Source organism: Passer montanus, unplaced genomic scaffold (genome assembly GCF_014805655.1).
Source record: "Passer montanus isolate IOZ18808 unplaced genomic scaffold, ASM1480565v1 scaffold13, whole genome shotgun sequence".
NCBI classification, from domain to species: Eukaryota; Metazoa; Chordata; class Aves; order Passeriformes; family Passeridae; genus Passer; species Passer montanus.
Window position 1 is genome coordinate 3,362,222 of NW_024359832.1, and position 26,052 is coordinate 3,388,273.

The window sequence follows — 26,052 nt, forward strand, 5'->3', positions numbered from 1 at the left end:
TGTGGGTGATGTGTTGGTGAGGCAGTGGTGGGAGCAGCTCTTCCAAGAAAGGTGTTAAAGCACTGTGGTTTGACTTTTGCCACATCTCTGTGTTGCTAAGTTTCTATGTCCCCTGACAACTAAACTCAGACTGGCTGGTGAAAAACAGAACATGAAATTTCTGCTTTTCCCTCATTTTCTCTCATATTAAAGACGTTTAACTTGCAGGTGGCCTAGACCTGTGTTGTACAGCCAATACATCATAAAAAAAAAAAAAAAAAAAAAAAAAGAAAAAAAGAAAATCTGGGGTAATATGAAAAATGAACAGAGTCGTGGCTGAAGCAGTAGTACTGCCCTAGGGAAGCTAGTTTTATCTTGTGATGCTAACGTCCATGGCCATTAGGTGGCAATATGAGCTTCTAATACTCCAAACCAAAGCTAAATTAAAATTTACAGGTTTGGAAGCTGACAGAAGGATATGCTGTCTCTCCATTTTTTTTTTTTTTTATTTTTTATTTTTTTTTAGGTATGTCCTTGATGACCAATACACAAGTTCTTCAGGGGCTAAATTTCCTGTGAAATGGTGCCCCCCAGAAGTCTTTAATTACAGCCGATTCAGCAGCAAGTCAGATGTCTGGTCATTTGGTAAGATATTCATCATGGAAAGAAAGTGTATTTTTTATATTTTATCAGTAGTAGTTAAGCTTTGGTTATCAGGAAGGATTCAGACATATGAGAAGAAGCTCAGAGAAGCCATTTGCCATGGTTTCATTAGTGATAAAGTTCCACAGGCACATTTAGTTCTGTTATTCATTAAAACACATGCTGCTAGAATAACACTTTTTCAGTGATGATACATGTGAAAAGTGCCTAGAATATGGATCTCAAACTATTTATCTATCAGAAAGCCTGAGTCCAGGGCTCAAAATAAACACATATGTTTAAGAAGTTAGTTATTTTCTTTTTTTTCCCCAGGTGTTTTAATGTGGGAAGTATATACAGAAGGAAAAATGCCTTTTGAAAAAAGCTCCAACTATGAAGTGGTAACAATGGTTAGCCAAGGACATCGCTTGTATCGGCCCAAACTGGCCTGTAAGCAGATGTATGAAATGATGATGATGTGCTGGCAGGAGGTATATATTTATATATATTTTTTAATTTTTTTTTTTGTCTTTGAATTGAAATAAAGGTTGACTGAAAAACAGCAGTTATCTTCTCTAGAGCAGCATTCTGAGTGTATCCAGGTCTCTCAGCTATTCATGTGCAACTGAACTAGAGCTCAGATAAGATAAAACATTGAAGAAATTTCTATGAAATAAATGAACTGTCTGATTAAGTATGTGAAGGCATTTAGTGACAAAATGAAATAATTTCTCATTTCAGAGGTCAGGAAATAAAACTGATATAAAAGAGGCATCAGAGAATGACACCCAAAATTCTTAGGAGCATGAAAAACTTGCATAAAGAAAGACTGGAGCAGTTCATTGGGGAAGGGTGGGAATGGGGAAAAAAAATAAAAAAGGTATAAAACTATGCAAAATAATGAATTATATAAAGAGTGCAGTCCAGCAACACCTATTTATGCCTTTTTCAAAGCATAAAGAAAGGTGTTGCTTACTGAGATTAAGTCACACATCCCAAAAACCAGAATAGGAACTATTTTTACATTTAATACCTCATGAAATGCTATATTTCTCACCAAAGAACGATTATATGACTAGTAGTTTATCAAAATCAACACAAGTTTATTGATTTTTGATCACAGCTGTGCTTTTTATTTTCAGAAACCAGAGGAACGCCCGACTTTTGAAGAGTTGCTTCATGCAATCATTGACATTGCAGAGGGTGAAGATGCTTTTTGAAAAAAGGCAACAGCAGCACAAGCAGAGAAAATCAGGCACTTCCCATAGATATGTGGCTTCTTAGTTTCTTTTTAAGAACTTGATCCTGTAAGCTGTTGGGTGCTGCTAAATAAACAATGTGGGGGACATGTAATATCTGATGCACTCCATAACAAGGAGAGTTTTCCATGATGGGAAATGAGCACAGTATCTTCAGCAATACTAGTAATCTCTATATTTTCTCTAAAAAGTCAGCATTGCATAGCTGCAAAGTTGAGCTCATTATGGAGGGAGAAAATGTGGCCAGAGGCCAGGAACCTCGTTTGCATTTAGTGGGCTGGGTTCATGTACATACAGTCCATGTTTTTGGGTTTCTCTTTACATGGGCAGTAGCATTAGTAGTGATTTGTATGCTTAAAAATGGAAGATGTCGATAAATGGCTTTTTACTGACACCGAAATATTTCCAGAGATACTTCAGAAACATTGTTTTTCTTGGCTGATGGGTGTTTATCAAGATGAAATGCACCTCTTTCATTTGCACATGGTATGTTCTTACCAGCTCAGTTTAGCATAACACTCTGAAAGCTGTGCTTCATGAGCCATGATATGCCTGGAGTCATTGTAAAGTTGGTTTACCAGAGACCTCTCATGCTTAGTCTTCATGTTACTAATGAAAAATAAGTCCAAGAGTCAGCACAACTGGCTGTCAGTGAACCATAGTACCATGTTTTGGATTAATTATAAAATTATTTATATGCTGTATGTACTGTAAATATATAAATTGAATGCATTTATTTATATAAAGTGGGGGGGGTTTGTCTTGAAATGTTCAAGCACAAATTTGTCCTTTCTTCACTTAAACACACAATTCTCTGCAGGGGGTTGTAAATGAAAGAAATTCTCGAATGTGTTTAAGAAGGGCTCTTGTTTCTTGCCTGTACATACAGTGATCTAACCTTTCTGTTCATAACAGACGAGATATCATACTCCGTGTGTGTAAATAAACTGAATCTTAACTATTGTTTGGAACCAACTAATTTGTAGCCTACAATTTACTGTCAATGCATCATAAGTCAAACTAATTGTTCACATGAATATGGCATTACGTTAGTGCATGTAGATATATATATATGTATAGATATATACACTTTGGTGTGTATACATATACTCTCTCTTTTTATGTGTATATATATGGTAGAATGAATACATATTTAAATTAATTTGGCCTTGATGAAATGTTCAGCATTACCTGAACTCTTCTTGGAAGTTACATGCCCTGTCCCCTCTCCTGGAGGCCAACATCTCCACAACCTTGCTGAAGCCTACTTCAGTTAATCTAACTTTGTAGCAGTGCATATGAGGACTATTTGTATTCCTGTTTCACTGTAGTCACTTTCTTAGTAGCTCTATTAAGTTTTTTTTTCATTTTCTGTTGCTACTTGTGCTGTTGTGGTATGTATAATAGCAAATAGATTGCACCAAAAGTTTTTTTTCAATTAGTCAGAGAGAAGTATGAGGAATTTAATTTCCAATGAAGTTATTAAGAATAACCATAGTTAGCTTAATACATTCCATCATTCTGGCATTGAGCTATTTCAGTAATCAATTTTAGAGATGTTTAGATTCCCACATTGCTTTGTTTAATGTTTACCTTTATGTTCAAAAGGAGGAAGCCTCCTCTTTCTTGGAAGAAGTGCTTTCCTTTTCTCATGCTATTCTATTGAAAAGCTACAGGCTGCCAGAAAAGGTTCAAATGCCTATTTCCTTCATGACAAAGTCTCAGAAGATTATTCCAACCATGCAAATGAAACTGTCAAATTGCTGAGTCCAAAACCACTCTCCAATCAATACCAACAGCAAGCATTGTTGAAAGGGAAAATCTAGGGGTTTCTACTCTACCTAGTACAAAAAGTAGTGGAAAAAGCAATGTGGAACATTTAAGGTAAGCCAGGCACATCTTTCCTTCCCTAACTGCTCCTTTGAACCCCACTTTCCTTTAAGATCTTCCGAAGTATGGTGCTGCTAACTCTTTCAACCACACATCGTGTCATAAGTAATATTTCCTTTAAAAGACAAATGACACTTAGGAAAATCAGAAGATTAATTGCTTGCAATGAACCTTAAGCCTATTTCTTTGCAATAGTTCAATATTTATCATTAATTTGTATAATAAAACAGCCACTAACTGTATGAACATTTGGCAGCAGTTTTCTAAGTGGGGTGGGTGCTCTGAATCTTGCCCTTTCGCATGCCTCTTCCCAGTAGCTGAAAAGAATTTCTGCCTACTTGGTATTTGGCCTGATACTTAGGATGTCAGGAACTCTGAGGCACCCAGTTTCTAGATTAATTCATTTTTTAGGAGGAAGGCTGCCTAAGGCTACATTTTCAATGTAGCCTTAGGCAGCTAATTTTAGAAAGGATCAGATCACCTCTGGAAGCAGCTGTGCTGCTGACTCGCCTGGTATCTTCAAAGGCAGGTTGAAATGCTGTACCATCCTTTTTTCTGGATGAGCTCACTCACCCTTAAGCAACTTCAGCCCTTCCTCCCATTTTTATTATAACTGAATTCTGTCATATGTTGGGGTCAAAAATCCATTTGAGCAACACCATTCTGTGATTTACATTTGCTGGGGCTTTTTTACTTTTTTTAAAAAAAGAAATACTTAGACCTAGTGGTAACAGTTTAATAACTTTTTTTTCCTACAAAATTTTTGATGCTAGAAAGCAGACTATTTTTTCTCCTTCTACTCTGTTTGGGTCTTTTTTTTAAAAAGAAAAGGTAAGTAGGCGTGGTCAGGCAGTATTTGTGGTTTACCATGCTTCGTATCAGAGCAAAGAGCTCAGTTTGGGCTGTTTTACTGGCACAGCTGATGAAGAGAGGTTTGAATTTTCATTTCAATATAAACGGATAACCAGACATGATTCTTTCTACCTGTAAGTAAACTTGGCTGCATATTTTGATCTTGTAGTTTTGCTTTGTGCAACAGCAGCGTACTTAGCAAATGAAGTATTTAAAAATTGCCGTAAAAATATGAATCTACTTTTTCTTGCACTGCTAAGGGGATCTGTGTTAAGACTGCTTGTCTGGACTTTCAAAATGAACACACCAATATTAATCCATTGTATGGCAGATTTAGCAAAGCAACTGATTTTACATACAGATAGGGAGATATTTCCACATACTGTTCTTAAACTTGTGAACTGCATAGACATGGATAGAGAGTTTGGTAGAACTAAACCTGTCTTTCCTCGGAGTAGAGTTCACTCACAGGAAAGACAGGAAGCCTCAGCTTGCACACACCAAAAGCTGAAAGCTTGTATTTTAAAGTGCTTTTAGAAGCAAACTATAGTGTGGCTTTCTACCAGGTTATTGATTTTTGTAGTAATGTTGAAAACTGACAGACCAGACCAGGAGGCACACTGTGTTACAGCAAAGTTTTGATGGAGAAGCTGAGTTTGTAGTGTTGGACACAGTAAATCTTCTGCTCCATTGCAAGAGCTTCTAGCAAAAATATGGCGGAAGAGTGCAAACCTTAGACATGGACTAGAGTGTCTTCAGTGTTAATAGTGCTTTGGGAAACTGACTCAGAAAAAGAAACGCAAGCGAAGAAAATGGTGAAATAGCAAAATTATAAATTGCAAATTATAAAAATTAATTTCTGACTTGTTATTTTTCTCTTTGATGTTACTTTCCTAAAGCTGCCATTTACAGTGAGTAACAACGGAGGATGGGAGGAAGATTGCACATATATGTGTGAATTTGCAACATGTGCAGACAACATTATCAACCCAAAGTGTACTCTGGGTGTCTTGGGATTGTATCAGGCCGCAATGTGTTTTCACTCTACCTTCTCTGTTCTGTTCTGATGGGGCTCTCTTTAAGCTGCTTAAGCAAATGACAGTTCCTGACAGCTGACCCATCTTCTTCTTCCTTTTGCATCCCATCTGCTCTGTTGTGCACAGATAAATTTATTTTCAGGACTCAAAAGTTGGTTATCAAAATGTTAGCTGCACATTTTTAGGCTGTTTGTCAGATTAGCTTCAACACTGGTTTCCTAGTGTTTTTACTTTTGCCACATGCTTCTCATGCCATGGTTATTTCTTGTTTGAAACAGAGCATCCTAATATGTCTGATGTACATCACTGTACTTCATAGGCTGGCATGGCTCTGTGCTAGTGTTGGGGTTTGTGTTTGCTTGCCTGTCATCAGGGAGATAACGTTACACTGCTTTATAAACAAGTGTCTTCCTCCTAAAATATTCATTTCCAGAAAGAAAAAGACATTAACAGTGAAGTGTACTATATTTGTTTGTTGCTGTGTTAAATAACTTTGTCTAAAGTGGCAAGTTTTCATCAAAAACTGCAGAAACGAAAAATTGTCTATACAGTGGAAGAAGGAAGATGGCGAGTTCTAGATTGAACACCTCAAATATTCTTGTTTAATTTAAACCTGGGTTTTAAACTACTGAGTTTAGTTGTTCCATCATGACATACCCCGAGGATCAAAGCAATGTGTTTGCATAGCTTGTGTTTTGATTGAACTCAAGGGAATGTGAGCTGGAAGATTTAAGGGGGCTGTGGGTGCTAGAGGGATCTTCCTTGGTATGGATTTAAAAGAAGCAAGATTTGATTACTTTTTTTTTTTTTTAATTTAGGAGAAGCTTTTTGGTTAGGTAGGAAACAGAGAAGTGGAATCTAAAATAATTCATAGCTACATAAGTACTTTATTTTAACAGAATTCAAAGTTAATTTACTGTTAAAAATTAGAGAATATTTCTTCCTCTTAGCCTGTGTTTCTTTCTTCTGTCCTGTCCAAGCAGTCTGTAATTCATAACATGGCAAATCTAACTGGTCTCTCTGTTCTCTTCCAAATATGGAATCCAAAATGTGGTTTCCTTGCTGAAGTACAACTCTCAGTGATACCATCAGTGACTAATCTTTAATTTATGAACTCTTCAGTGTGGTTACTTGAGTTAGGGACCAGAGGATCAAGGCTACCTAATATGTGACTCTAACACATAATATGTGACTCTAATCCAGTGTTTTAGGAAAATGTCCTTGGTGAAAAATCAAAGGAAGCCAGATAGAACTGTTCCACTGATTTCAGTGATCTCGAAGAAGGGATAATCAAGAAGAAATATTTTAAATTAGTAAATTCTAAGAATCTATTTTCAATTAATTTGTATTTCAAATGATAGCTTTTCTAAAAAATTAAAATACGGGAGTTTAAGTATTATAATTCTTTCTCAGTTTTTCTGATGGGTGTTGAGAAAAGAGAAAGGAAGGAAGAGCACAAGACATGAGAGAGTGCATGTGGGGTGAGAAGTGTCAGGCAGGAAATGCCATCTTCCTGCTGCGTGACAGCACTGCTGTGCAGCCCTGTGTCAGCATCTGCCTTGGCCACGAGGAGAGGAGGTTAAATCAAATTATTCACTCAGGGTATCAAAGCTTTCCCCATCTGTCGTATTGGCCACGTCTTTCTGAAACAGCCACACAGTTTGGGCCTACTTTCTGGTGTAAGTTATGAACTTAATAAATATGAATTTAATTGGGAGGGAAAAGTGTAGTTCAAGAAGCTTACCAATGACCAGGGAAGATGTAAAATGAATGCATAGATCAGTACATGAGTCTTTGCTTGAGAACTGAAATTCCAAGCCATCAGGTCGAAGCTTCTGGCCTTAAGTCAATTTAACTAAAGCAGGACTTGGCTCTGCAGAGCTGAAGGCCTTTTTCTATGGGCTTTGATAATGCTTTCTGGCAGCCTTGGCAAATTTCCAAGGAGAAATGTACAGTTTGCACTGCATTAATTTACACTTGTACTAATTTCTATTTAATTAATTCCACAAATACTCTAAAAGTAATGCAGGGACAAAAGAATTTCAGAAGTGTCTGAGGTTGCTGAGAAAAGATGTATAAAGACAAATCAATTCTCAAAGAACTGGAAATTATCTGCTTTAGGATGATATCTGCTGGATTGATAGGCTGTGATTTCACACTTAAAATACTCCAACAGAGTGAATGAGAACAATTAAACTTTGGTAGGACTGTGCAAAGTTTGTGCTGCTCCTCCAGATCCTACAATTCAGTTCAGCGTGGTCTTGTCTGATCCATGGCCTTAATCTAACCTGAGCCTTAACTTAGTCTGCAGAATTTATCATCTCCTATTTTGTCATCTTTATTAGGTTACACACTCCACCCTTGGAAAAATTACTCACCAAATGAAGCAAATGTCCCAGGAAGAAACATCACAATTACAGCTTCAACCTATACCTTTTCTGTGGTTTTATGGGTAGGGCAAGAGGGTAAATACTCAACATCATACATGCTTAGGATATTTTTTGAAATGTCACATACAGTCATTTATTACTAATGGCTTTTAGCACAGTAAAAGGAGGGGGTCAGACATAAAAATCATCCATTAACAAAACAAATCTGAGATTCACTGAAGGCAAAAAGGATTCCTGACCTTACACTATAAATATACTCAAATTACTGGGCTCATAAAGAAAACAAGACAGAATTACACATCCATAGCATCTGTCTGACCCCCTTGTTTTCAAGCTAACAGCCAAATCTTTAAAATCGAATTAGAAGATTATTCTAGTGTTACAAAGAAAGTCTGCAGTGCTCTTTCTAACTATTTCTTGTAAATGTTTTATATGGAGAGCAAATAAACTGATGAGGAATAATGTGTTTAATTAGATTAGATGGTTCAATGAGAAGAAACAGACAGGATTTCAAATATCATGTTCCTATTTGCAAATAACGACATACTTTGTAGACATTGATTAAACTTCAAGCATTTTTTCACCCACAATCTTCACTATTTATGAGGCAGGTTTAAATGGCCAAGGGACAATTACACTGGACAAGTACACAGGAAATAAACTTCATTGACAATATCTTTTTAGTCTGGCTGCTTTGAAGAGAATTGTTGCTGCCAGCTGGCTTGGATATTTTTAATTGCTGCATTTTTCACAGCTGTCACTGGAAACTTTTATCAAACAATTGATGGTGTTTTCTGATTACTATCAGCTCATCTGTTTCCCACACAACAGATTCTTCACAGGATTCAACAGTCTAAGGGAAACTTCACCACGACTTTCAAGACTGTCTAAACAAACCACTTATGAGGCAGGGCTCTTCCAACTAAGAACTAGATTTGGTCTTATCATTCAGACATCCAACATTCTCGCTTCTTTTATTAGCACAAGATTTGCTATGTTATGTACCTTCATAGGGAAAATAGTTACATTTTCATAATGCGGTGAGGTTGTTTAATGGTTTGAATGCAAAGATTCATACTCTTAGCACATTTGACTTTCAGTTGATAATAGGAAGTGGCAAAAAGTCTCACAGGACACTAGAAGGGACATCCTATTTATTCCAGGCTGGATTAGGTCATTAGGATCAACAATGCAAAAGTGTAATGAAGGAGAAACAAATAATGTGGAAGGAACTGGTGGGACTGCACAAAGAAATATCATATTAAATGCAAAGCAGCAAAATTCTGAGATCTTGGGAAGTCTATTTCAAATAAAAATCTGAGGCCTCTTTGCAAACTATGACCTTTGTGGCAGAGAAAAATAGGACACGTTGTAGTGGGATATAATGTTTATTTTATGTTAGTGCTGCTGAATATGAGGGGAACCTTGTCTCTCCATCCCTGACTCTCCTGCTTCTTAAAACACTGTACATTGCACCTGGGCACCTGAGCCAGTCCTGCAGGTTCTGCTGCTGCCCTCCCACCTGCCCTGTGGTGATGCATGAGGGTGAGACTTCAGCAAGGAAGGGATTGCCTGCCCTTTTAGCATCCTGTCCTGCCCAGTTTGAGATGAGATGAGGTGCAGAGGGAAAGAATACAGGACCATAACTGCTGCAGCTTAGCTCAAACTGCTCTGGGAGCACAAACTGCTCTGGGAGCACAAACTGGGGAAGGTACATCTCAGCCTGGGTAGGAGTGGACCAAGTGTCAACCATTTATTTCCTTAATTCAAATCTTCTTAATGCCTTCCAACATATTTAATGTCATATCCTCTGCTGCATATACAAGATAGATTGGATTGGTTTCTCTCTACATTTTTGATGACTGTGATGATGTATTCACTGTATTTTGGATTTTAGAAACAAATTTATAAAGAAGGATTATCAGCCCCTTGACATGCAAGTGTAAAGCACACATTCTCTCCACACTTCAAACCTAGGCTAGTGTATTTATTATATTAATGGCTGCAACAGAAACAGGAAAATCAGTATTAATTCAAACATGTTAATATTGTGTGGCTCCTTGAATAAACCTCAAAATAAAGAAAAGCTTGTCATGCAAGTGTGGTTTTGTATTTGGCTTGAATAATCTAAAAATTATGTCAGTGCTGAAGGGGACAGTTCTTCACCTCCTGTCCCTGACAAGATTCTCATCCCCTTCATTGCACTAGGCAGAGCTTGTGCAGGGGGTGTAATCAGTCAAATCATTATGAATTTGGCTGACAACGTATCTTTTTTTATTATTTATTTTTGTTGATATAGTGAGCTGATTTAGCTCATACATATAGCCTCATAATTGCCAAAACATTGTAAGGGAGACTGTCGTAAGAAAGATCTGCTGGGTTTGGTGGCTGCAAATTCAGCCATAATGATTTGCTAGATATCTCACAGCCAGACAGAGCTAACAGCAGGTGTAAGCACATAGGATAGTCCTTAATTCTGTAAGTGTTGTGAGTAAACAAACAGGAACACTGCAAATATGGAAATTGTTCTTGTTCACAGATCACACCTTCCAGTCTGTTTTCTGCTGCTGCTGCTGCTCAGTGCAAGAAAGGTATGTGAAATGTTTAAATTTTCAGTAATTAAATATCCATACATAAAGGACTTCATAAAATCCCTCTATTTGTAGTAGAAGAGCAAATATGTGGAAGTTTAAAGACACTGTGCTCTGCATATCTCTAATGAAGGCAGGCATAGATGGCTGTGGATATTTTTATGTGGATGTTTACAGACATGCATTCACACAAATGCTTGATGTTTTTCAAAATCAGAGAAATGAGAGCAAAAGTGGACCTGGACCCTGACACTGTTCTGGTGACCCAGTACTCTGTCTCACAACCAGACGTTTCCTATGAATCTATTTGGAAGTGTGGGGTAAGTAACATTTTGGCAGGTGAAAAGAGAGAATTGTGAGTACCAGTGGCTCAGTACGAGAGTAAGAAGGGGAGTACCTAGCTCTTGAGCATATCAAGTTCTTTGTTGCATAAAAATCATAGAGTAACAGTAACTAAGCAATCTATAGTAGAGAGAAAAGACTAATTATGAAAAATACTTTGATTTTTCAGCAGCACAAGAGACAATTACAGTTTAAGGACAAGCCATTACCTCCTCTGCCTCCTGAGGCCTTTGAAGACTGCACGAACAAACCCAGAGTTATTGCACTCTGTGATTTCTTTGCTAGAGGGCCTTTAGATTTACCTCTCAAGAAATCAGAAGAATACATTATCCTCGAACAGTATGATCCCCTCTGGTGGAAGGCGAGAGACCGACACGGGTAAGAGACAGGGCATCTATCTCAATCCTACACAGAAAGACAAAAGCCTAAAGCAACCTGTGCAGAAATGGGCAGATAGAATGAGACTTATGAGACTATTTAGGAACAGGCTTGAAAGTGTTCAATAGTACGTGAGGCACACAGATTGACTGAGCAGACTTTCAGCAGGGATTGGCACCCCAGAAATGGACGGGGAATCTGTTGGGAATTCAGAGTTAAGCCCTACACTCAATAAGATCCTCATCAACATAAGAGTGTTTGACGATCATGTGAATCACTGGGCTCTGGGCCATGTGCAAATCCAGCTTTCCATATTTCAAGTGCTTTACAACAGAGTGTGTATGTGTAAAAACTTTATGAAACCAGAGAGATTATGAAGATATACCGGAAACATAACCTCTTACCCAAAATACCAGGTTATTTTAGAGAACTAGATAACTTCAGTTGGGATCCTTTTCACACTTATGTTTGTTTTGTGTTCTTCCCCTTTCTCCTTTGCATTTTCTTCAGTGTATCCTGTACTCTAATGTTGGGAATGGTTGTACATTATAATACAACCACCTCCTTTCCCTTTAGATTTCTCTTTAAATATTTTAAATACTTTTTCTCAACTCATGTTTTCAGCAAAAGTATACTGATAACTATTTTGAATACACAACCAAGCACACACTTTGCATTTCTTATATAGGAGGTTTGTATAGGCCAGAAATTAAGATGGTGGCTTCTGGTTCAGAAGAAAAATATTATTTTTCTAAATCTCAGCCTATACCATCTGGCTTTTTCATTTGAGTAGCCATCCACAGTTGTGGGACAAAAAGGTTGTGCCTGGATGAAAGGACTCAAATTTTTATTCAGTTCTAATGCTGGAATTAAGCATCTAGCAACACAGTCCCTAGGATAGGGAACCTTTGTAATTCAGCAAAAGGATGGTGTATATCTTAATCCTACTAATCTTTTACACCGTACTATAATATTATCCCCAATATGTTGTTTCAGGAATGAAGGTCTAATTCCCAGCAACTATGTTACTGAGAACAAGAAAAGCAATTTAGAAACATACAAGTAAGTACCTTTGAAAATTATAACTGTGCTTTCATTTCTAAAAATGGATTGCAGAGATACATTTAAATGTTTGATCCTTCAAATTTTTATTAGACATGAACATGTTTATCAAAAGCTTTCTTTTTTTTTGTTACAAAACACTATTCTTAAAATGAATTAACATTCATGTGCATGAATCATAGTGTCAGAATCCAGATTTCTCCTGTTTCTGTAGACCCAATGCATAATGTTTCTGTATTCTGATCTTTGCCTGTTGTGATCATGTAGCTAATTCCAATTATTATAAATTTAAATTACTGGAGAGAAGAATAAAGTTCTGAAAAATTGTAGAGAAGAAAGGCTTCACACACCATCCAGAACTGTAAATTTCATCACAGTTCGGCATAACTTTTTTTTTCCTGAGGTTTCTTTTATTTGAGCTAATATTTAGTCACAGCAAATTGGGGCCAAAAAGTTCTAAAAAAAAGGTCTAATAAAATCATTCCAAATTAAGACATGTTCATATACAATGATAGTTCTAAACATGCTTTTAACTTGGAATAAAGCAACTATTAAAGTGTGAAACAAACCAGACATTCATTTTTGCTGGCTGAAATTAAGGATAGATTATCTCCTTGTTGCAGGTGGTACTGCAAAAACATAAACAGAAGCCAGGCAGAACTTCTTTTGCGTCAGAAGGTAACTCAGCTTACATAGAGCTAACACTACTAACTCAGCTTGCATAGAACTAACACTACTAACTCAGCTTACATAGAGCTAGAAGTACTGAAAAATACCTACCAGTAGAGGCATCAAGAGAATTATCACAGTCAAATCAAAATCTGTTTGGTATTCTGTAAGAGAGAAAGTACATTTTAAGATTTCTACCTTAAAACAAAAAGGCTTTCTGGTGTAAGTGTAAAGTGCAGACTATCCAGACTTGACAAAGCTTTAAGCTGTAGTCCCAGCAAATTCTATGTAGATTTTCTGTCCAGATAAATCAAATTATGTGGCTTACTGTTCCTGTCTGTTGCATTAGACATTAAAAACTGAAATCCGTGTAGTAAGCTAATTAGCTCTGAGTTTAGCAGAACTTAACAAACCACTGCATCTTCCTTAAATACAGAGCAAACAGTGCACATTGCATTCTACTCCCTGTCAGTTACCAAAGTGCCTAACTCAGTCAAACTCATTGGCTCTTTGCTCAGCCCAGGGCAAGAAAGACCAAGGAAGAACATCTCAGAATTGTTTTAACTGGATTTTTTTTTTCTTGTGATTTGTACAATTTGATTTTTTAATAAATCAAAGCATTTTCACTACTTCACACTGAAGTGTATAATTCAACTATATTACTTATCTCTAAGAAGATGCCTGGCACTTGTTATCTCCTCTTGGTTTATTTTGTTCTGCCATGTACCTGGCTATCCATTCCTCTTCTCCACTTTATCTTCCTCCCAAATAATCACAGAATTTCGTAATCAGCTGCAAGTCCTGTCTCAAGAGAGCATTCCTGAAGCTCAAAAGCATAAGGTAACTGTACTTGGATTTCTTTTCAGCCCACAGAAGGCGCGTTTGTTGTCAGAGATTCGAGCCGGCAGGGTCTTCTTACGCTGTCCATGTACTCGCGGGCTAAGGGGTGAGTTCCTCTGCATGGTTAGGGTTTGAATCAAGTGGTGGTGGAAAAGCTTCCTCCAGACTCTTCAGAATAATTGGGTAGGTTGGACATGCAGTGCACAAGAGCAGGGAACCACTGGGCTGCTGTTCATGCAGATTTAATCACACTATGTGGAGAAAAGGTCATGGTGGGGGGTGGATCTGGGAGTCAGTGTGCAAATGTCCTGGCAAGACAAGATTATCTGCACTAAAATTCTCAGATGATCTGCTGTGGAAACCATGCCACAGCCTTTGGCCACAGCACCAAACTGTTTCCTTTCTTCACAGGCTCTGTGCACTGTAATCCATCCCAGACTCTGCTGTGGTCAAACTTCACCTGTTTGTCTCCCAAAATCACCTCACCCCTACTGTGCAGTCTTACTTTTGCCAGAGAACAGCCACAGGACTCACACTTGCCTGTACCACCTACACCACAGATTTAACCTATTTCAAGCTGTCTTACACCCTCTTCATCAGCAATCCCACATCCCCCCGTACCAACTGTGTCTGGTTTCCTTCTCTCCCTCTTACAACAAGCCAGAGGTGAGAGCAGCTAAGGCATTGCTGTTATCTCCACCCTCTTCCTCCCTCCCTCCATTCCCTCCTTGGAAACCTGGGGCCAGCCCTCCCCACCATCCCTGTGCTGGGGACAGACTCACAATTTCTGTGGGCTCAGTAATGTTTCTGACAACGACTCAGTAATGCAGGCTGTATAATCTCTCTGTATTCTGATCTCTGCTTGTGTGAACATGTGTCCACAATTTAGAGTACTACCTTCAGCAACCACCAGCCTGAAATGCAAAATTAACTGCTTAATTTTCAGTGTCACAGAAAGCAGGGACAAGCAGACAGCAAAATATACAGAAAGCAAAAAAGACAGATAATGTGAAGAAATACAGAAAAACAAAGGTGTCAAATAAAAGCTCCAATGAAGACCCTTTGAAGAAGTAGAACTGAAAATTTAATCTCATGTTATGTATGAATATGTGTTTAAGTTTTTTGGGAGAAAATGCAGGTAATTTGTAACATTTTAATTTTAAGAGGTTGTATTCAAATAAATGCTAAATGAGGAGGAGCACTTCTTAAACACTGTGGCTATTTCTTAGGAATGCAATGATACAGGGGTAAAATATACTTGGGCAAAAAAAGACATTGTGCAACTATCCCCCAAAGTTGGGAAAAACAGGCAGTCAAGGAATCTTTTTTTTTTTCTCCTGAAACAGTAGCCATTGCTACACACAGCCATTTTAAGCTGAGAACTATGTCCCAAGTTTTCAGATTTTTCTATGTTTCCATAGTGATATTTAAGCAGATTTATAGTATAAATTACTTTTATAAAATTTAAAACTGGAAATTATAATGTTTTGTTGATTTCAGAAGTCATAATGGAGATATTCTACATTATCAAATTAAGCAGAATCACTTGGGACAATATTATGTAGCAGAAAACTATCTCTTCTCATCCGTTCCTGAACTCATCGAGTATCATCAGCACAATGCTGCAGGTAATGCATGTGAGCTGGTAACAGTTTTACATCTTTTTCTAATACTTTCCTTATACAAAGAGACACAAGTGTTTCTATTGCTAATGAATTAAAATATGCTTTGATTCTTTCTGCCAAAGTCATAGCTGTCATGTGCATATACCATGGGGGAAGTAAAACTACCAAAATTGTCTACATATATCAAATGAGTTCAGCAAAGTTAAAAGCCTGATCTATATTCTCTTTGCTCACATTTAACTAAATGGGACTTGAGTGAAATTTGTTCATAATTCTTTCTTTGTCTATGACATGGACCTGCATACATGCAATCTAATAAAAGCAAGAACAATGCTGTGCTTCAGCAGGAACGCATTCTACTGATTTTGGGGAAAAAAACCCAAAAAAACAACCCATACCACAAACAATCAAGGGCAGAATGAGGGAGCACAAGGACTCTCTAACACTGGCTTTCAGCTTACCAGAGTTAGACACCTCTAACTGTTGGCTGATGGCAGATTTTTATAATTTTTAGCATGCAAAATATCTTTCACCTTGGTTCTGCCCATCATTTTAATGCAATATAAAATGGTTTTACTGTGAATGAGGGAAGATGGGAAAACACATGGAGATCCCTTGCACTAGAAAAGAAGATATGGGAATGGACAGAGCCTTTTGCTGGAGGGAGGAGAATTGTAGGAAACACTTGTAGCAGAATTGGCCCTAAAAGTAGTAGTGGGAAGAATGAATGAACTCAGGGATTCCTTGGTGAAGGATGTATTCACTAGTACTGTGGGCTTTTGAATGCAAAGAAAATAAATGAGACACAAAAATATTTCAAACCTGGAAGACTGGCAGACACTGCTTAGGTCGGTGATGATACAGTATTTTATAGTTCATTTAAGCTCACTATCATGGTACATAAAAGGAAGAGTATTACTGCTGGCTTTATGAAAGTAGAAATACTTTTGTAGTCAGGTAGGGCCCTACTAAATAGTCTTTATTTCTTCTCACTGTAGTGTTTTATCTGAGCAAACTCGGCAAAAATAAATTCAAGAAATAAGAAATTTACACCAGATTCCACGTAGCTTTGTTTGAGAAGAGGTATGATACAGCATATTTTAAAATTAAGTAATTAGTCAGCAGAATATTGTGGCTTTGTCCCTGACAGGTCTTATCACACGTCTCCGCCATCCAGTCGGATCAGATGGATGTACCTCACCAGAAACCGCAGGATTGAATTATGGTAAGTTTTTTATCTTCTTTTGAAGGAGATGTAGCTATCTGCTGAGGCAAGAATTTAGCTCATATCCACGCAGCTTAATAATTAAGTTGTATCTGTGAAATTTTTGGTAATAATAAACACATAAACAGTGTAAGGTGTCAGTACCAAATGAGACACCTGACTCAGCTGCTGCTGTGCAGAGACTGTTGTGCTTCTGTTACAACCACCAGTGCATTCAGAGATATTTGGACTTTTCTAAGCAAACCCAAGACTCAAATAGACATTTAATAGCTTTTGAAAGGCTATTTGATTTATGTAAATGCTTAGGAAACCGAAACTGAAACCTGAAATTAATACTATTTATGGAGAAGATTTTCTTTGTCAGTCCTCCAGGTTTCAGAAATAAGAATGGAATCTTTTGCAGTATTAAAACAAACAGGCAATAAATGCCAGTTTTGTGCATATAGATCAGGAATCTCATACCATCTATTGGGCAACAGGAACCTCCAAGACTGAGTATCTTTCATGTTCCCATGAATCTCAAGGCTTAATATTTCTGAAGGGTTGAGCTATTGTAGTTTTTACAATAATGGTAGCCAGTGGCTATTTCTGTATTTACTATCCATCTGGAACTGGTTTGGAGCTAAAAACATCACATATCATAGTGCCAAAAAATTCTTGTGTGTAATCAAATCTAAACACTTGCCTTATCTTCAAGCCTCAGACATTCCAACGTTAAGGAAAATTAGTAATCACGCTTTTTAAGCTGTTAAATAGCATTTATATTTAAACATACATGAGCCATTTTCAAATATTTAGACCTCATGCTATAGCTGATGAAGCAGTGTGATGCTTTGCAGTGCTCATTAACTGCCATGCAAGGCGTGTGTCCTGGAGCATGGCTCAGGAAAGCTGGCCTGACTCTCCTGACATATTGGGTTGCTTTTGCAGAGGAGTGGGGATTAAACCCATCTGAGCTGCTGTTACTGAAAGAACTTGGGCGTGGGCAGTTTGGAGTTGTTTACCTTGGTAAATGGAAAGAGACTATCAAGGTTGCCATCAAAACAATCAATGAAGGTGCAATGTCTGAAGATGATTTCATAGAGGAGGCCAAACTGATGATGTAAGTACAAAAGCCATTCTGTCAGTTTACCAGGAAATGAATATAACCTAATTCCATTTCAAACAAACAAAGTTTGATGGGAATGGTGGATATGTGGGACAGAAAGGCTGACATAAAGGTCTGAACCATGCTGATGCAGATGCTTCCTATGCCCAGACTCTATCTTTAGAGTGTGCCTTGCTTTGTACTATGGAGCTCAATGGGGAATAAATGTTCTGGTAAAATGTAAATGTGCTCCTATAACTATTTAATCCATAACTCAGTGCCTCTAGGAATACTGGCAGAGCTTCTATCCAACTAAAGCTTTTGAGAAACTGTATTACCATATATGCAAATTTTGCAAATTAGGGAAGCATCCACATGAGGTCTTGGCCCAGAAGAGATGAACCCTTGCAGGGTCAAGGCCCCTGCCTGCAAACCAAGTGTAACTAGACATTTCCATTTTGCATCAACCAAATCAAGCTTTGCATTCACTGCACTTATATAACTGATGAAGAATTATGAGTTCACAGAGTGAAATTTTTGTAGGAAGTAGAGAGAAAAGTGCTAAGTACTGGGAGAACTCTGAAAAAAGCTGAATAGGACACTCTTTATCAAGTAGTGAAAATATTTTTCAAAACCACCATGAGAATCAAAGGTTTAGTTACCTGCCAAGAACAAATAGTAGCCTGTCTAAAATGTGATTTTAAACAGGAAACTCTCCCACCCAAAGCTGGTCCAGCTTTATGGGGTGTGCACACACCACAAACCTCTCTACGTTGTGACTGAATTCATGGAAAATGGTTGCCTGCTCAATTACCTTCGGCAAAGGCGGGGGAAACTCAGCAGAGAAGTTCTCCTGAGCATGTGCCAGGATGTTTGTGAAGGGATGGAATATCTGGAAAGAAATAGCTTTATTCACCGTGATTTGGTAAGTACTATAGGTTTTTTGAGGTTCTTATCAAATGTGTGCTGTAGAGAATGTGCTGTTGCATTTTATGGGACACTATGTAGCTTGTAAGACTTCAGCCCTGAAAGATCTAATAAGGCAAACCCCTTGAGAGGTCAGAGAAAATTAGAATATTGACATGGAACTATCTGGTATTATGACATCTCAATGTGAAAGTGATTAGAACACAACCAAAATCAAAGCATTACAAAAGGTCAGCAACAATGAGAATTTAAAATAATTGAAATATTTTTCTATCTATATTTTTGGCTCTCTACAGCCATTCATTAATGCTGGAATATATGAGTGGGTTTTCGGCCCATAGGCAGGGATTTAGAGGAAAGGAGTTTGTTTCTTTACTCCTTGATCCTTTTTCAATGCTCACATATGGATGTAGAGTGGAAATCTTCCTCCTCTCCTACCTAGCTGCATGAAGAAATGTAAAATCCTGAAAATTACCAGGAGGTTACTCATTTCTGTAGTGAAAACATCACAAAAAAATTTTAAAAATTTACACTAATTGTCCCCGGTGTTGATGTTCAGGAAATATCTGGTTGGATCATTAGATCTGCAGCCTAAAAGGCTTTCACGGTTCAAGAATACGTAAACATGTTGCAACTCATACTACAAGCATTTAAGTTGCTAGGTGCTATGTATGTGTTTCACTACACAGTAGTGAAATATGTTCACTGACTCAGAGACAAAAATTCACTAATATTTTTGACCAATACACTAATCTCTTTTCAGATATGCACAGCATGAGCTAAAGCAAATATAATCAGCTGCTGTATTTCTTTTAAAATTCTTTAGTACAGATTTCAGATATGTTTCTCTCATTTTCCCTAGGCTGCAAGAAACTGTTTAGTCAATGTGGAGCACGTGGTTAAAGTATCTGACTTTGGCATGGCAAGGTACGAGGCCACTGACAAAGGTTTTGTGAGCACCTCTTCTCAGACAGCTGCAGCATGATCTTTAGTTAACCTCACTGCTTGCTTCACTGGTTTGGGGAATCCCACTGTGGGTCATTTTTGAATCCTGATGAAAACTGTAATGTTGTTTAACCACTGCACCATGAACTGGATGATGTGTCCTCCTCTTGCTCTTGGTGATTTCAAGATAGGTAAACAAAGTGCCAGGTAAACTTCAGAGGTGTTTATGGACAGAGAAATGCCCAGAGTGCACAGGGCAGCCAGAAGCTGGTAAAAAGAAGTTCCCCAACTTTGCTGAGCAGGATGGAGGTCAGAAAGTCACTAGGGACAGGACTGGGAGATGCTGCTGACCTGTGGAGGCAGCGGTAGCTGCGTAGGTGAGGCAGGATGCAGGGAGGACTGTGTGGGTAGGAAGTGTGACACACGCTGCTCTAGCAGGGAAGTGGTTTTTCTGCTCAGTGATAGAACCAGCCAAAGTGAGGAAAGAGAGCACTCTGAATTCTGACAAGCACCAGCCTGAGAAGCATATCTCTAGCCTCACAGACTTTCCCCAGAGGGCACAGCTGAGCTGGCCAAATGCTACGCAAAGGGGATGTCTCCTTTCTCCTTTCCTCTTGCATGCCCAGCACAAAGCTCTCCACTTTTGTGTTTTACTGACTAGTTTTTCTGTGGGTTAGCAGACTGAATCAGCTCACTTAGGAGGCAGATGAGCTTGAAAGAGCAAAGTCAGTGGCTTTGAGCAGAAGGTTGTGGTGACACTTACCTTGTGGCTGTGAGTCATTAGGTCAGCACAGCCATGCTCCTTCAGTTTTGCCTCTTATTTCTAACCTCAGGCTTATAACACCCTAGCAGTTTATAGCTAAGGACTTATTTTTCAAAGGGCTATCCTGTACCATGCTTGTACTGCTCCCCAAAAGGGTAAGGTCAGTATCAGGGCTCTGGACTTATCCAAATGAATGAGAAAATACAGTAAGAACAAGGTGGCTGTCAGGGTCCAGCCTAAGAATAATAGACCTGAATGGCTCACTGTGGCCACAACGTGGAGATCAGTGGTGTGGCTCTAGGACTCACTCTCCTGGGGAGGCTGTGGAGATGTGATGGGAACACAACCTAATTATTCAGAGCTCGCACAACTGCTACTACAGGCTGTTTTGTACTGCTCTTTCATATGTTCCTTATTCAATAACCTCCCATGTTTCTGTGCCTGAAACAAAATGAGAAAGTGAGGCAAAAAGATTACTTATTTCAATGTGATCTCCTTTAAAAGGTGCTTTAAAAAAATTACATTTATGCTTTACCTGAGAATAAATGTGTACTGCACGTCTGTGATCTGCTCAGGAACATTAATACTGAGAAAATGTGCCCAGAGTTCATGAGGATGTTGGGGTCTGCCTAGTAAAAATTTAAAATGCTGCCCTATAAATGCCTGCCTTAGGCACATAATTTCATTTTATCTGGGAGGTCAGCTCCTACAATTACTTTAGTGCACCTACAAGAACTGTTGCCTCGAATGTGATGAACATTTCTTTGTGTTGCTTTGGTAACAATGTCCCTGATATGGCATCTGTGGAGATGAACAGCGAGAGTCTTATTTGGGTAGAACAAGCAGTTGAAAAGGTGGATTCTTTTAAAAAAAGACTAATTATTTATTGCTGCTAATTCTCCTGCCCATGCTGAAGTGATGTGTATACACCCAAAAGATGACAATAATAACCATCCTGTCACTCTATGTTTGTATTAAAATGGTTTATTCTGACATATTTCTGATGAATAATCCAAATCATTCATTTAAACAGAAATGTCTTTAAGTGCATAGCTTCCTGTATTTTTTTTTGGTGTTCATTTTATATTAAAGTAGTGATATAATTTTGTTGTTTCCAAATTGATACTATTTTTCTGGAATTCTAAACCATTTGTGGAAATGTCACTCATTCAAATATATGTGGTTTCCTCTTATTCTTCAGGTATGTCATTGATGATGAATATATCAGCTCTTCAGGTGCCAAGTTTCCAGTCAAATGGTCATCTCCTGAAGTCTTTCATTTCAAAAAATATAGCAGCAAATCAGATGTCTGGTCATTTGGTGAGTTGATTAGGTAAAAGGGCAACCACGCTTCCCTAAAACTATGGATATGATCTGGGAAAGTGTAAATTTTTACCCATGTTACTTATCTTAAGCTTCAGTCCTTCCCATTTTTCAAAGTTTGCTTATATCAGACAAATGGACTTTTCATTTGAAAGATTCTGCACCTAAAAAGTAGATTTTGACTGAAATGTGCATTTCTGATGAGTCCTCATTAGCCAAACATATTCATCTGAGTTTCATGGACCATCACCTTAGCTGACTTAAAAGAGAGCAGAATTATAGTAGCTGAAAATTGTTTGGACTGTATCCTTTATTCAGCTCAGGCTGCCAGTATTTTCATTCATTTTTCAACACACAGAAGAATCAGGACTCGTTTTTATTCTCCTAATTTTCTTAAAGCTGGTGGTTTTGGCATATTTTGTTTTGTCCTAAACCTATTTTGGTTCACTTCTAGGTGTTCTGATGTGGGAAGTTTTCACGGAAGGCAAAATGCCTTTTGAAACCAAGTCAAATGCTGAAGTTGTCCGTGAGATCTCTCAGGGTAACCGACTTTATCGACCACATTTGGCATCACATCCGGTGTACAAAGTCATGTACAGCTGCTGGCATGAGGTTTGTTCCCCCTTTTTTTTTTCTCCCCTCAGGTATTACTTTTTTCTTACTTTTTAACAAGGATATAAAAGCAACCTTAAAAGCTCAAGGCATTCAATCCTTATTCCACGTCTGTGGCATTCTCAGCATCTCCAACTATGTTTTTCACAAATCACACCAAAGTTTACAAGCCTCTGCTTCTTTTGACTGTTGCAGCCAAGAAATATATAGCACACTATCATAACAATAGATCTAGACCACCCCTGGGTTGGAATATGCCACTGTTGTCATGTTTCTCTGCTGGGTGCAATGTGATTCCTTTTTCATGCCTTTGTATCATGCATACTTTCTCTAGATCTGCTCTGAATGATAACACATTCATATACCAAGTGGATATGCCCACTAACTGTAGATTTTGAACCCCCATTTTCAAGTGTATATCAGTATCTCTGTACATCAGTGCAGCTCCTAGGCTGCACCTCTTTCACCCTCTCCAAGCTGATTTAGTACTTCATGTTCTTTCACCATTTCTATATTGGCAACAAAACACTGATTTCATCAACTTCTCCATCTGATTAATCCCTTAAGGGACCTCCTTCTCTAGTCTCTAGAAGAAATACATCTTTATTTTAGGTTAAAATTCCTTTCAGAAGAGCTTTGTGTACAATTTTTTCATGTAAAATTGCAGGCATACACAGTGAGTAGCTGGGGAATCTTGTTGCTACCATTGTCTCCTTTATCTCCCCCCTTACTACTCTGAATAAAATTTTTAAATCCTGAGTTTAAAAAAAAAAAAAGCTTAAGAGATGGAAAACTAAATTGCATCCAGCTTGCCTGCTTACTACAAACATCCATTGGGGTGCCAGCCAGCAGAGAGATCATGGGGAAGAAGCTCTCTTTCCTGTCTGCCACCAGACAGGAGTTTGTTCCACACTAAGCTGCAGCACTTCAAATTATTCAGCAGTGAAGATCCTTTTTCAAAAACATAGGAAGCATTCCTGAGTACCATGTTTTCCTGACTGGCAGGGCTTTCCACAGACCTACTGCAGGGGGAAATTCCATAGGAATTCTGATCCAGAACTAAGTATAAAGAAATGTCAGGAATCTTTTTACCAGTGTTTGTGCTCATGCTGCTGGTGTCATTAATAATGATTTTTTTTTTTCTCTAAAATGACAAACTTGATCTTTTCTTCTGTATTAATAAAATGAAATGTAATTTTAAAGCATTATCTTATATGTACTTATATCCAATTTCTGAAGTCTGGTACTGTAATCAACCAATCTGCTAACACAAATTTATCCTCTGCTTTTCTTTTCAGAAACCTGAAGGACGTCCTACTTTTGCAGAGTTAACAGTGACCCTCAGAGATCTAACAGAGATGACATAATCACAAATTTTATACCAATATATTTCCTGAAATGTTATCATTAAGCATGCCACTTATGTAGCTGCTACCGAAAATCTCAACCTTTTAGAGAGGTCTCTATCTAAATCACAGTACCAGCATCCTACATATTGAAGCAGCTGTTTGGTCTTGGCACAGTTTTTCTTCTTTGAGAAAGATACTCCAGGACACTGGTTTGGACCTCTCAAGGCTTTGTGTTCATGGTTAGGGAGAAAAATCTGTCTGAAAAGCAGTAACCAAACCTACTCACCTTATAGATATTTTTATTAATTCCTTTGAGTTACAGTAATTCTTGCATCGATATTATTATATTATTTATACTTACTGTGACTCATGCACAGGGGAATACTGATTGGCAGAGCAAAAATGATGGAAGAACCTCTGATGAGTATTGTATTTGCAGGGTGCCCTGATGAAGGGAGGAATGATGAATCCGACTCCATGTTTTCAGAAGATTAATTTATTATTTTATGATACTATATTATATTAAAGAATAATACACTATACTAAGAATACAGACAGGATACTTACAGAATGCTAAAAAGGTAACAAAGAAAACTTGTGACTCTCTCCAGAGACCCCACACAACATTGAATCAAAACAACTCACAGCAGAAGCCAATGAAACCATCACCTGTGGGTAAACAATCTCCAAACACATTCCAAAGGAGCAAAACACAGGATAAGCAAACCAGATAATATTGTTTTCCTTTTTCTCTGAGGCCTCTCAGCTTCCCAGGAGACAAATCCTGGGCGAAGGGATTTTTCAGAAGATGTGAATGCCACAGAAAAGCTCTGGCTAGGTCACTTTTAAAGGCAAGTCCTTGTGCACAGCAAAGCATCCAGCCCTAGAGAAGCAGAGCAGGGCTCTGTCCAAGGGACAGCCAGCTCAGTGATTGGCTGGACAAAGCAGTGCCTCCCCTTGCAAATGGCCAGAATGATTCATGGGCAAGTAAAAACTGGAACCCTACAGTAGTGCTCAGATGGATCCTGTGATACCTTACATGGACACCTCTGTACCCCTACCTCTTATGTTATTATTCCTTTAATTTTAAATCTTAACTGTGGTCAACACAAATATGTTGTAGAGAAGGAAAGGTAGATGGAATTCATAATTATTAAAAAAAAATAGTCAGATCATTGCAAATAAATATGTTCTTGGAAATATGTGATTGCATTGTGAATTATTTTTAGGTAAATACATCACAATATTTAGTTTTATAGGGCTTTGTAGATGAAATATGTAAAACATGCTAGAGAAAGAATGAGTTCAATTTAATTTTGGTCAGAAATTGAGTCACAGTTTAATTTTTTATTTCCAATTTTTAAAAATAACTGTAACACTAAACTTAAATATAGAAAACCCCACAAAGTTTGGAATTTCCAAAGGATGGCATCTCATAATCAAATATAATCCTGGCAGTAATCAGCCATCTTTACTGCAATAGTATTTTGGTAGTTATCAACCCTTGGGGAAGGAAATTGTTAGTCCCATTGTTTGAACATTTGGGAGTACCTTCAAACACACTTCTAAGGTATTTCTGCATCAATCAAACCATGATATTATTTCATGTAATTTCCCAGAAGAATTGCCAACAACTGATGTCACTGTTTACTTTCATAATCAATTTATTTATGAGCATTCAGCCCTTCATCAGACCCATGACTGAATGCAGGCCTACAGCTGTTGTGGTTTAACCCCAGCTGGCAGCAGTGCCACACAGCTGCTTGCTCACTGCCTCTGCCCCAGGGGACAGAGAATCAGGAGGTAAAACTTGTGGGTTGAGACAAGAGCAGGTTAAAACTGAAACAAAGTAAGATGTAACAATAGCAATAGCAGTTAAAAGGAGAGAGGAATGGAACCCAAGAGAAACAAGTGATGCACCTTACCAGTGCTCACCCCCTGCCCAGCCCATCCACAGGCAGTAACCAGCAGCCCGCAGCCAGCTTCCCTTCCTCTCCCCTCCAATTTATACGTTGATCATGATGTTCTATGGTGTGAAATATCCCCTTGGCCACTTCAGGTCAGCTGTCCTGGCTCTGCTCCCTCTCAGCCAAAACTGAGAAAACACAGTACACACATGGAGCTCAACACAGTTTATGCCCAGGCCACAGAAGTACAAAGCTTTTCAGCAGATGATGCACTACCAATGTGAAATTCAAACACTCTCCACAATATAAAGTACATGGAGACTTTGAATAATATACGAGACATCTTTTTAAGCAGCTC

At 38.1% G+C, this 26,052-nt stretch overlaps 2 protein-coding genes across 8 annotated transcripts in view; both read left to right on the forward strand.

The window, feature by feature from the left end:
* The window catches only part of TEC (tec protein tyrosine kinase), a 43,477-nt gene extending 40,626 nt beyond the window's left edge, over nucleotides 1–2,851 (forward strand). For 6 of the 7 annotated variants that reach the window (XM_039699091.1, XM_039699090.1, XM_039699096.1 and 3 more), the window contains 3 exons: nucleotides 506–624; nucleotides 955–1,112; nucleotides 1,764–1,965. In XM_039699091.1, coding sequence (XP_039555025.1) covers nucleotides 506–624; nucleotides 955–1,112; nucleotides 1,764–1,841 — 355 coding nt within the window. In that variant the 3' untranslated portion in view covers nucleotides 1,842–1,965. Of the gene's footprint in view, nucleotides 1–505; nucleotides 625–954; nucleotides 1,113–1,763 lie in introns of all 7 variants that reach the window. The other variant, XM_039699095.1, reaches the window with a different exon arrangement.
* Nucleotides 2,852–4,339: 1,488 nt separating this feature from the next.
* TXK (TXK tyrosine kinase) lies at nucleotides 4,340–24,937 on the forward strand. Its single transcript, XM_039699127.1, has 15 exons — nucleotides 4,340–4,756; nucleotides 10,589–10,640; nucleotides 10,858–10,960; nucleotides 11,152–11,360; nucleotides 12,357–12,422; nucleotides 13,046–13,100; nucleotides 13,958–14,037; nucleotides 15,432–15,559; nucleotides 16,707–16,781; nucleotides 17,712–17,883; nucleotides 18,577–18,793; nucleotides 19,658–19,722; nucleotides 21,705–21,823; nucleotides 22,281–22,438; nucleotides 23,737–24,937. Exons 1-15 carry the CDS (start codon nucleotides 4,741–4,743, stop codon nucleotides 23,803–23,805), a joined length of 1,584 nt encoding a protein of 527 aa, XP_039555061.1. The 5' UTR covers nucleotides 4,340–4,740; the 3' UTR covers nucleotides 23,806–24,937.
* The last annotated feature ends 1,115 nt before the right edge of the window (nucleotides 24,938–26,052 follow it).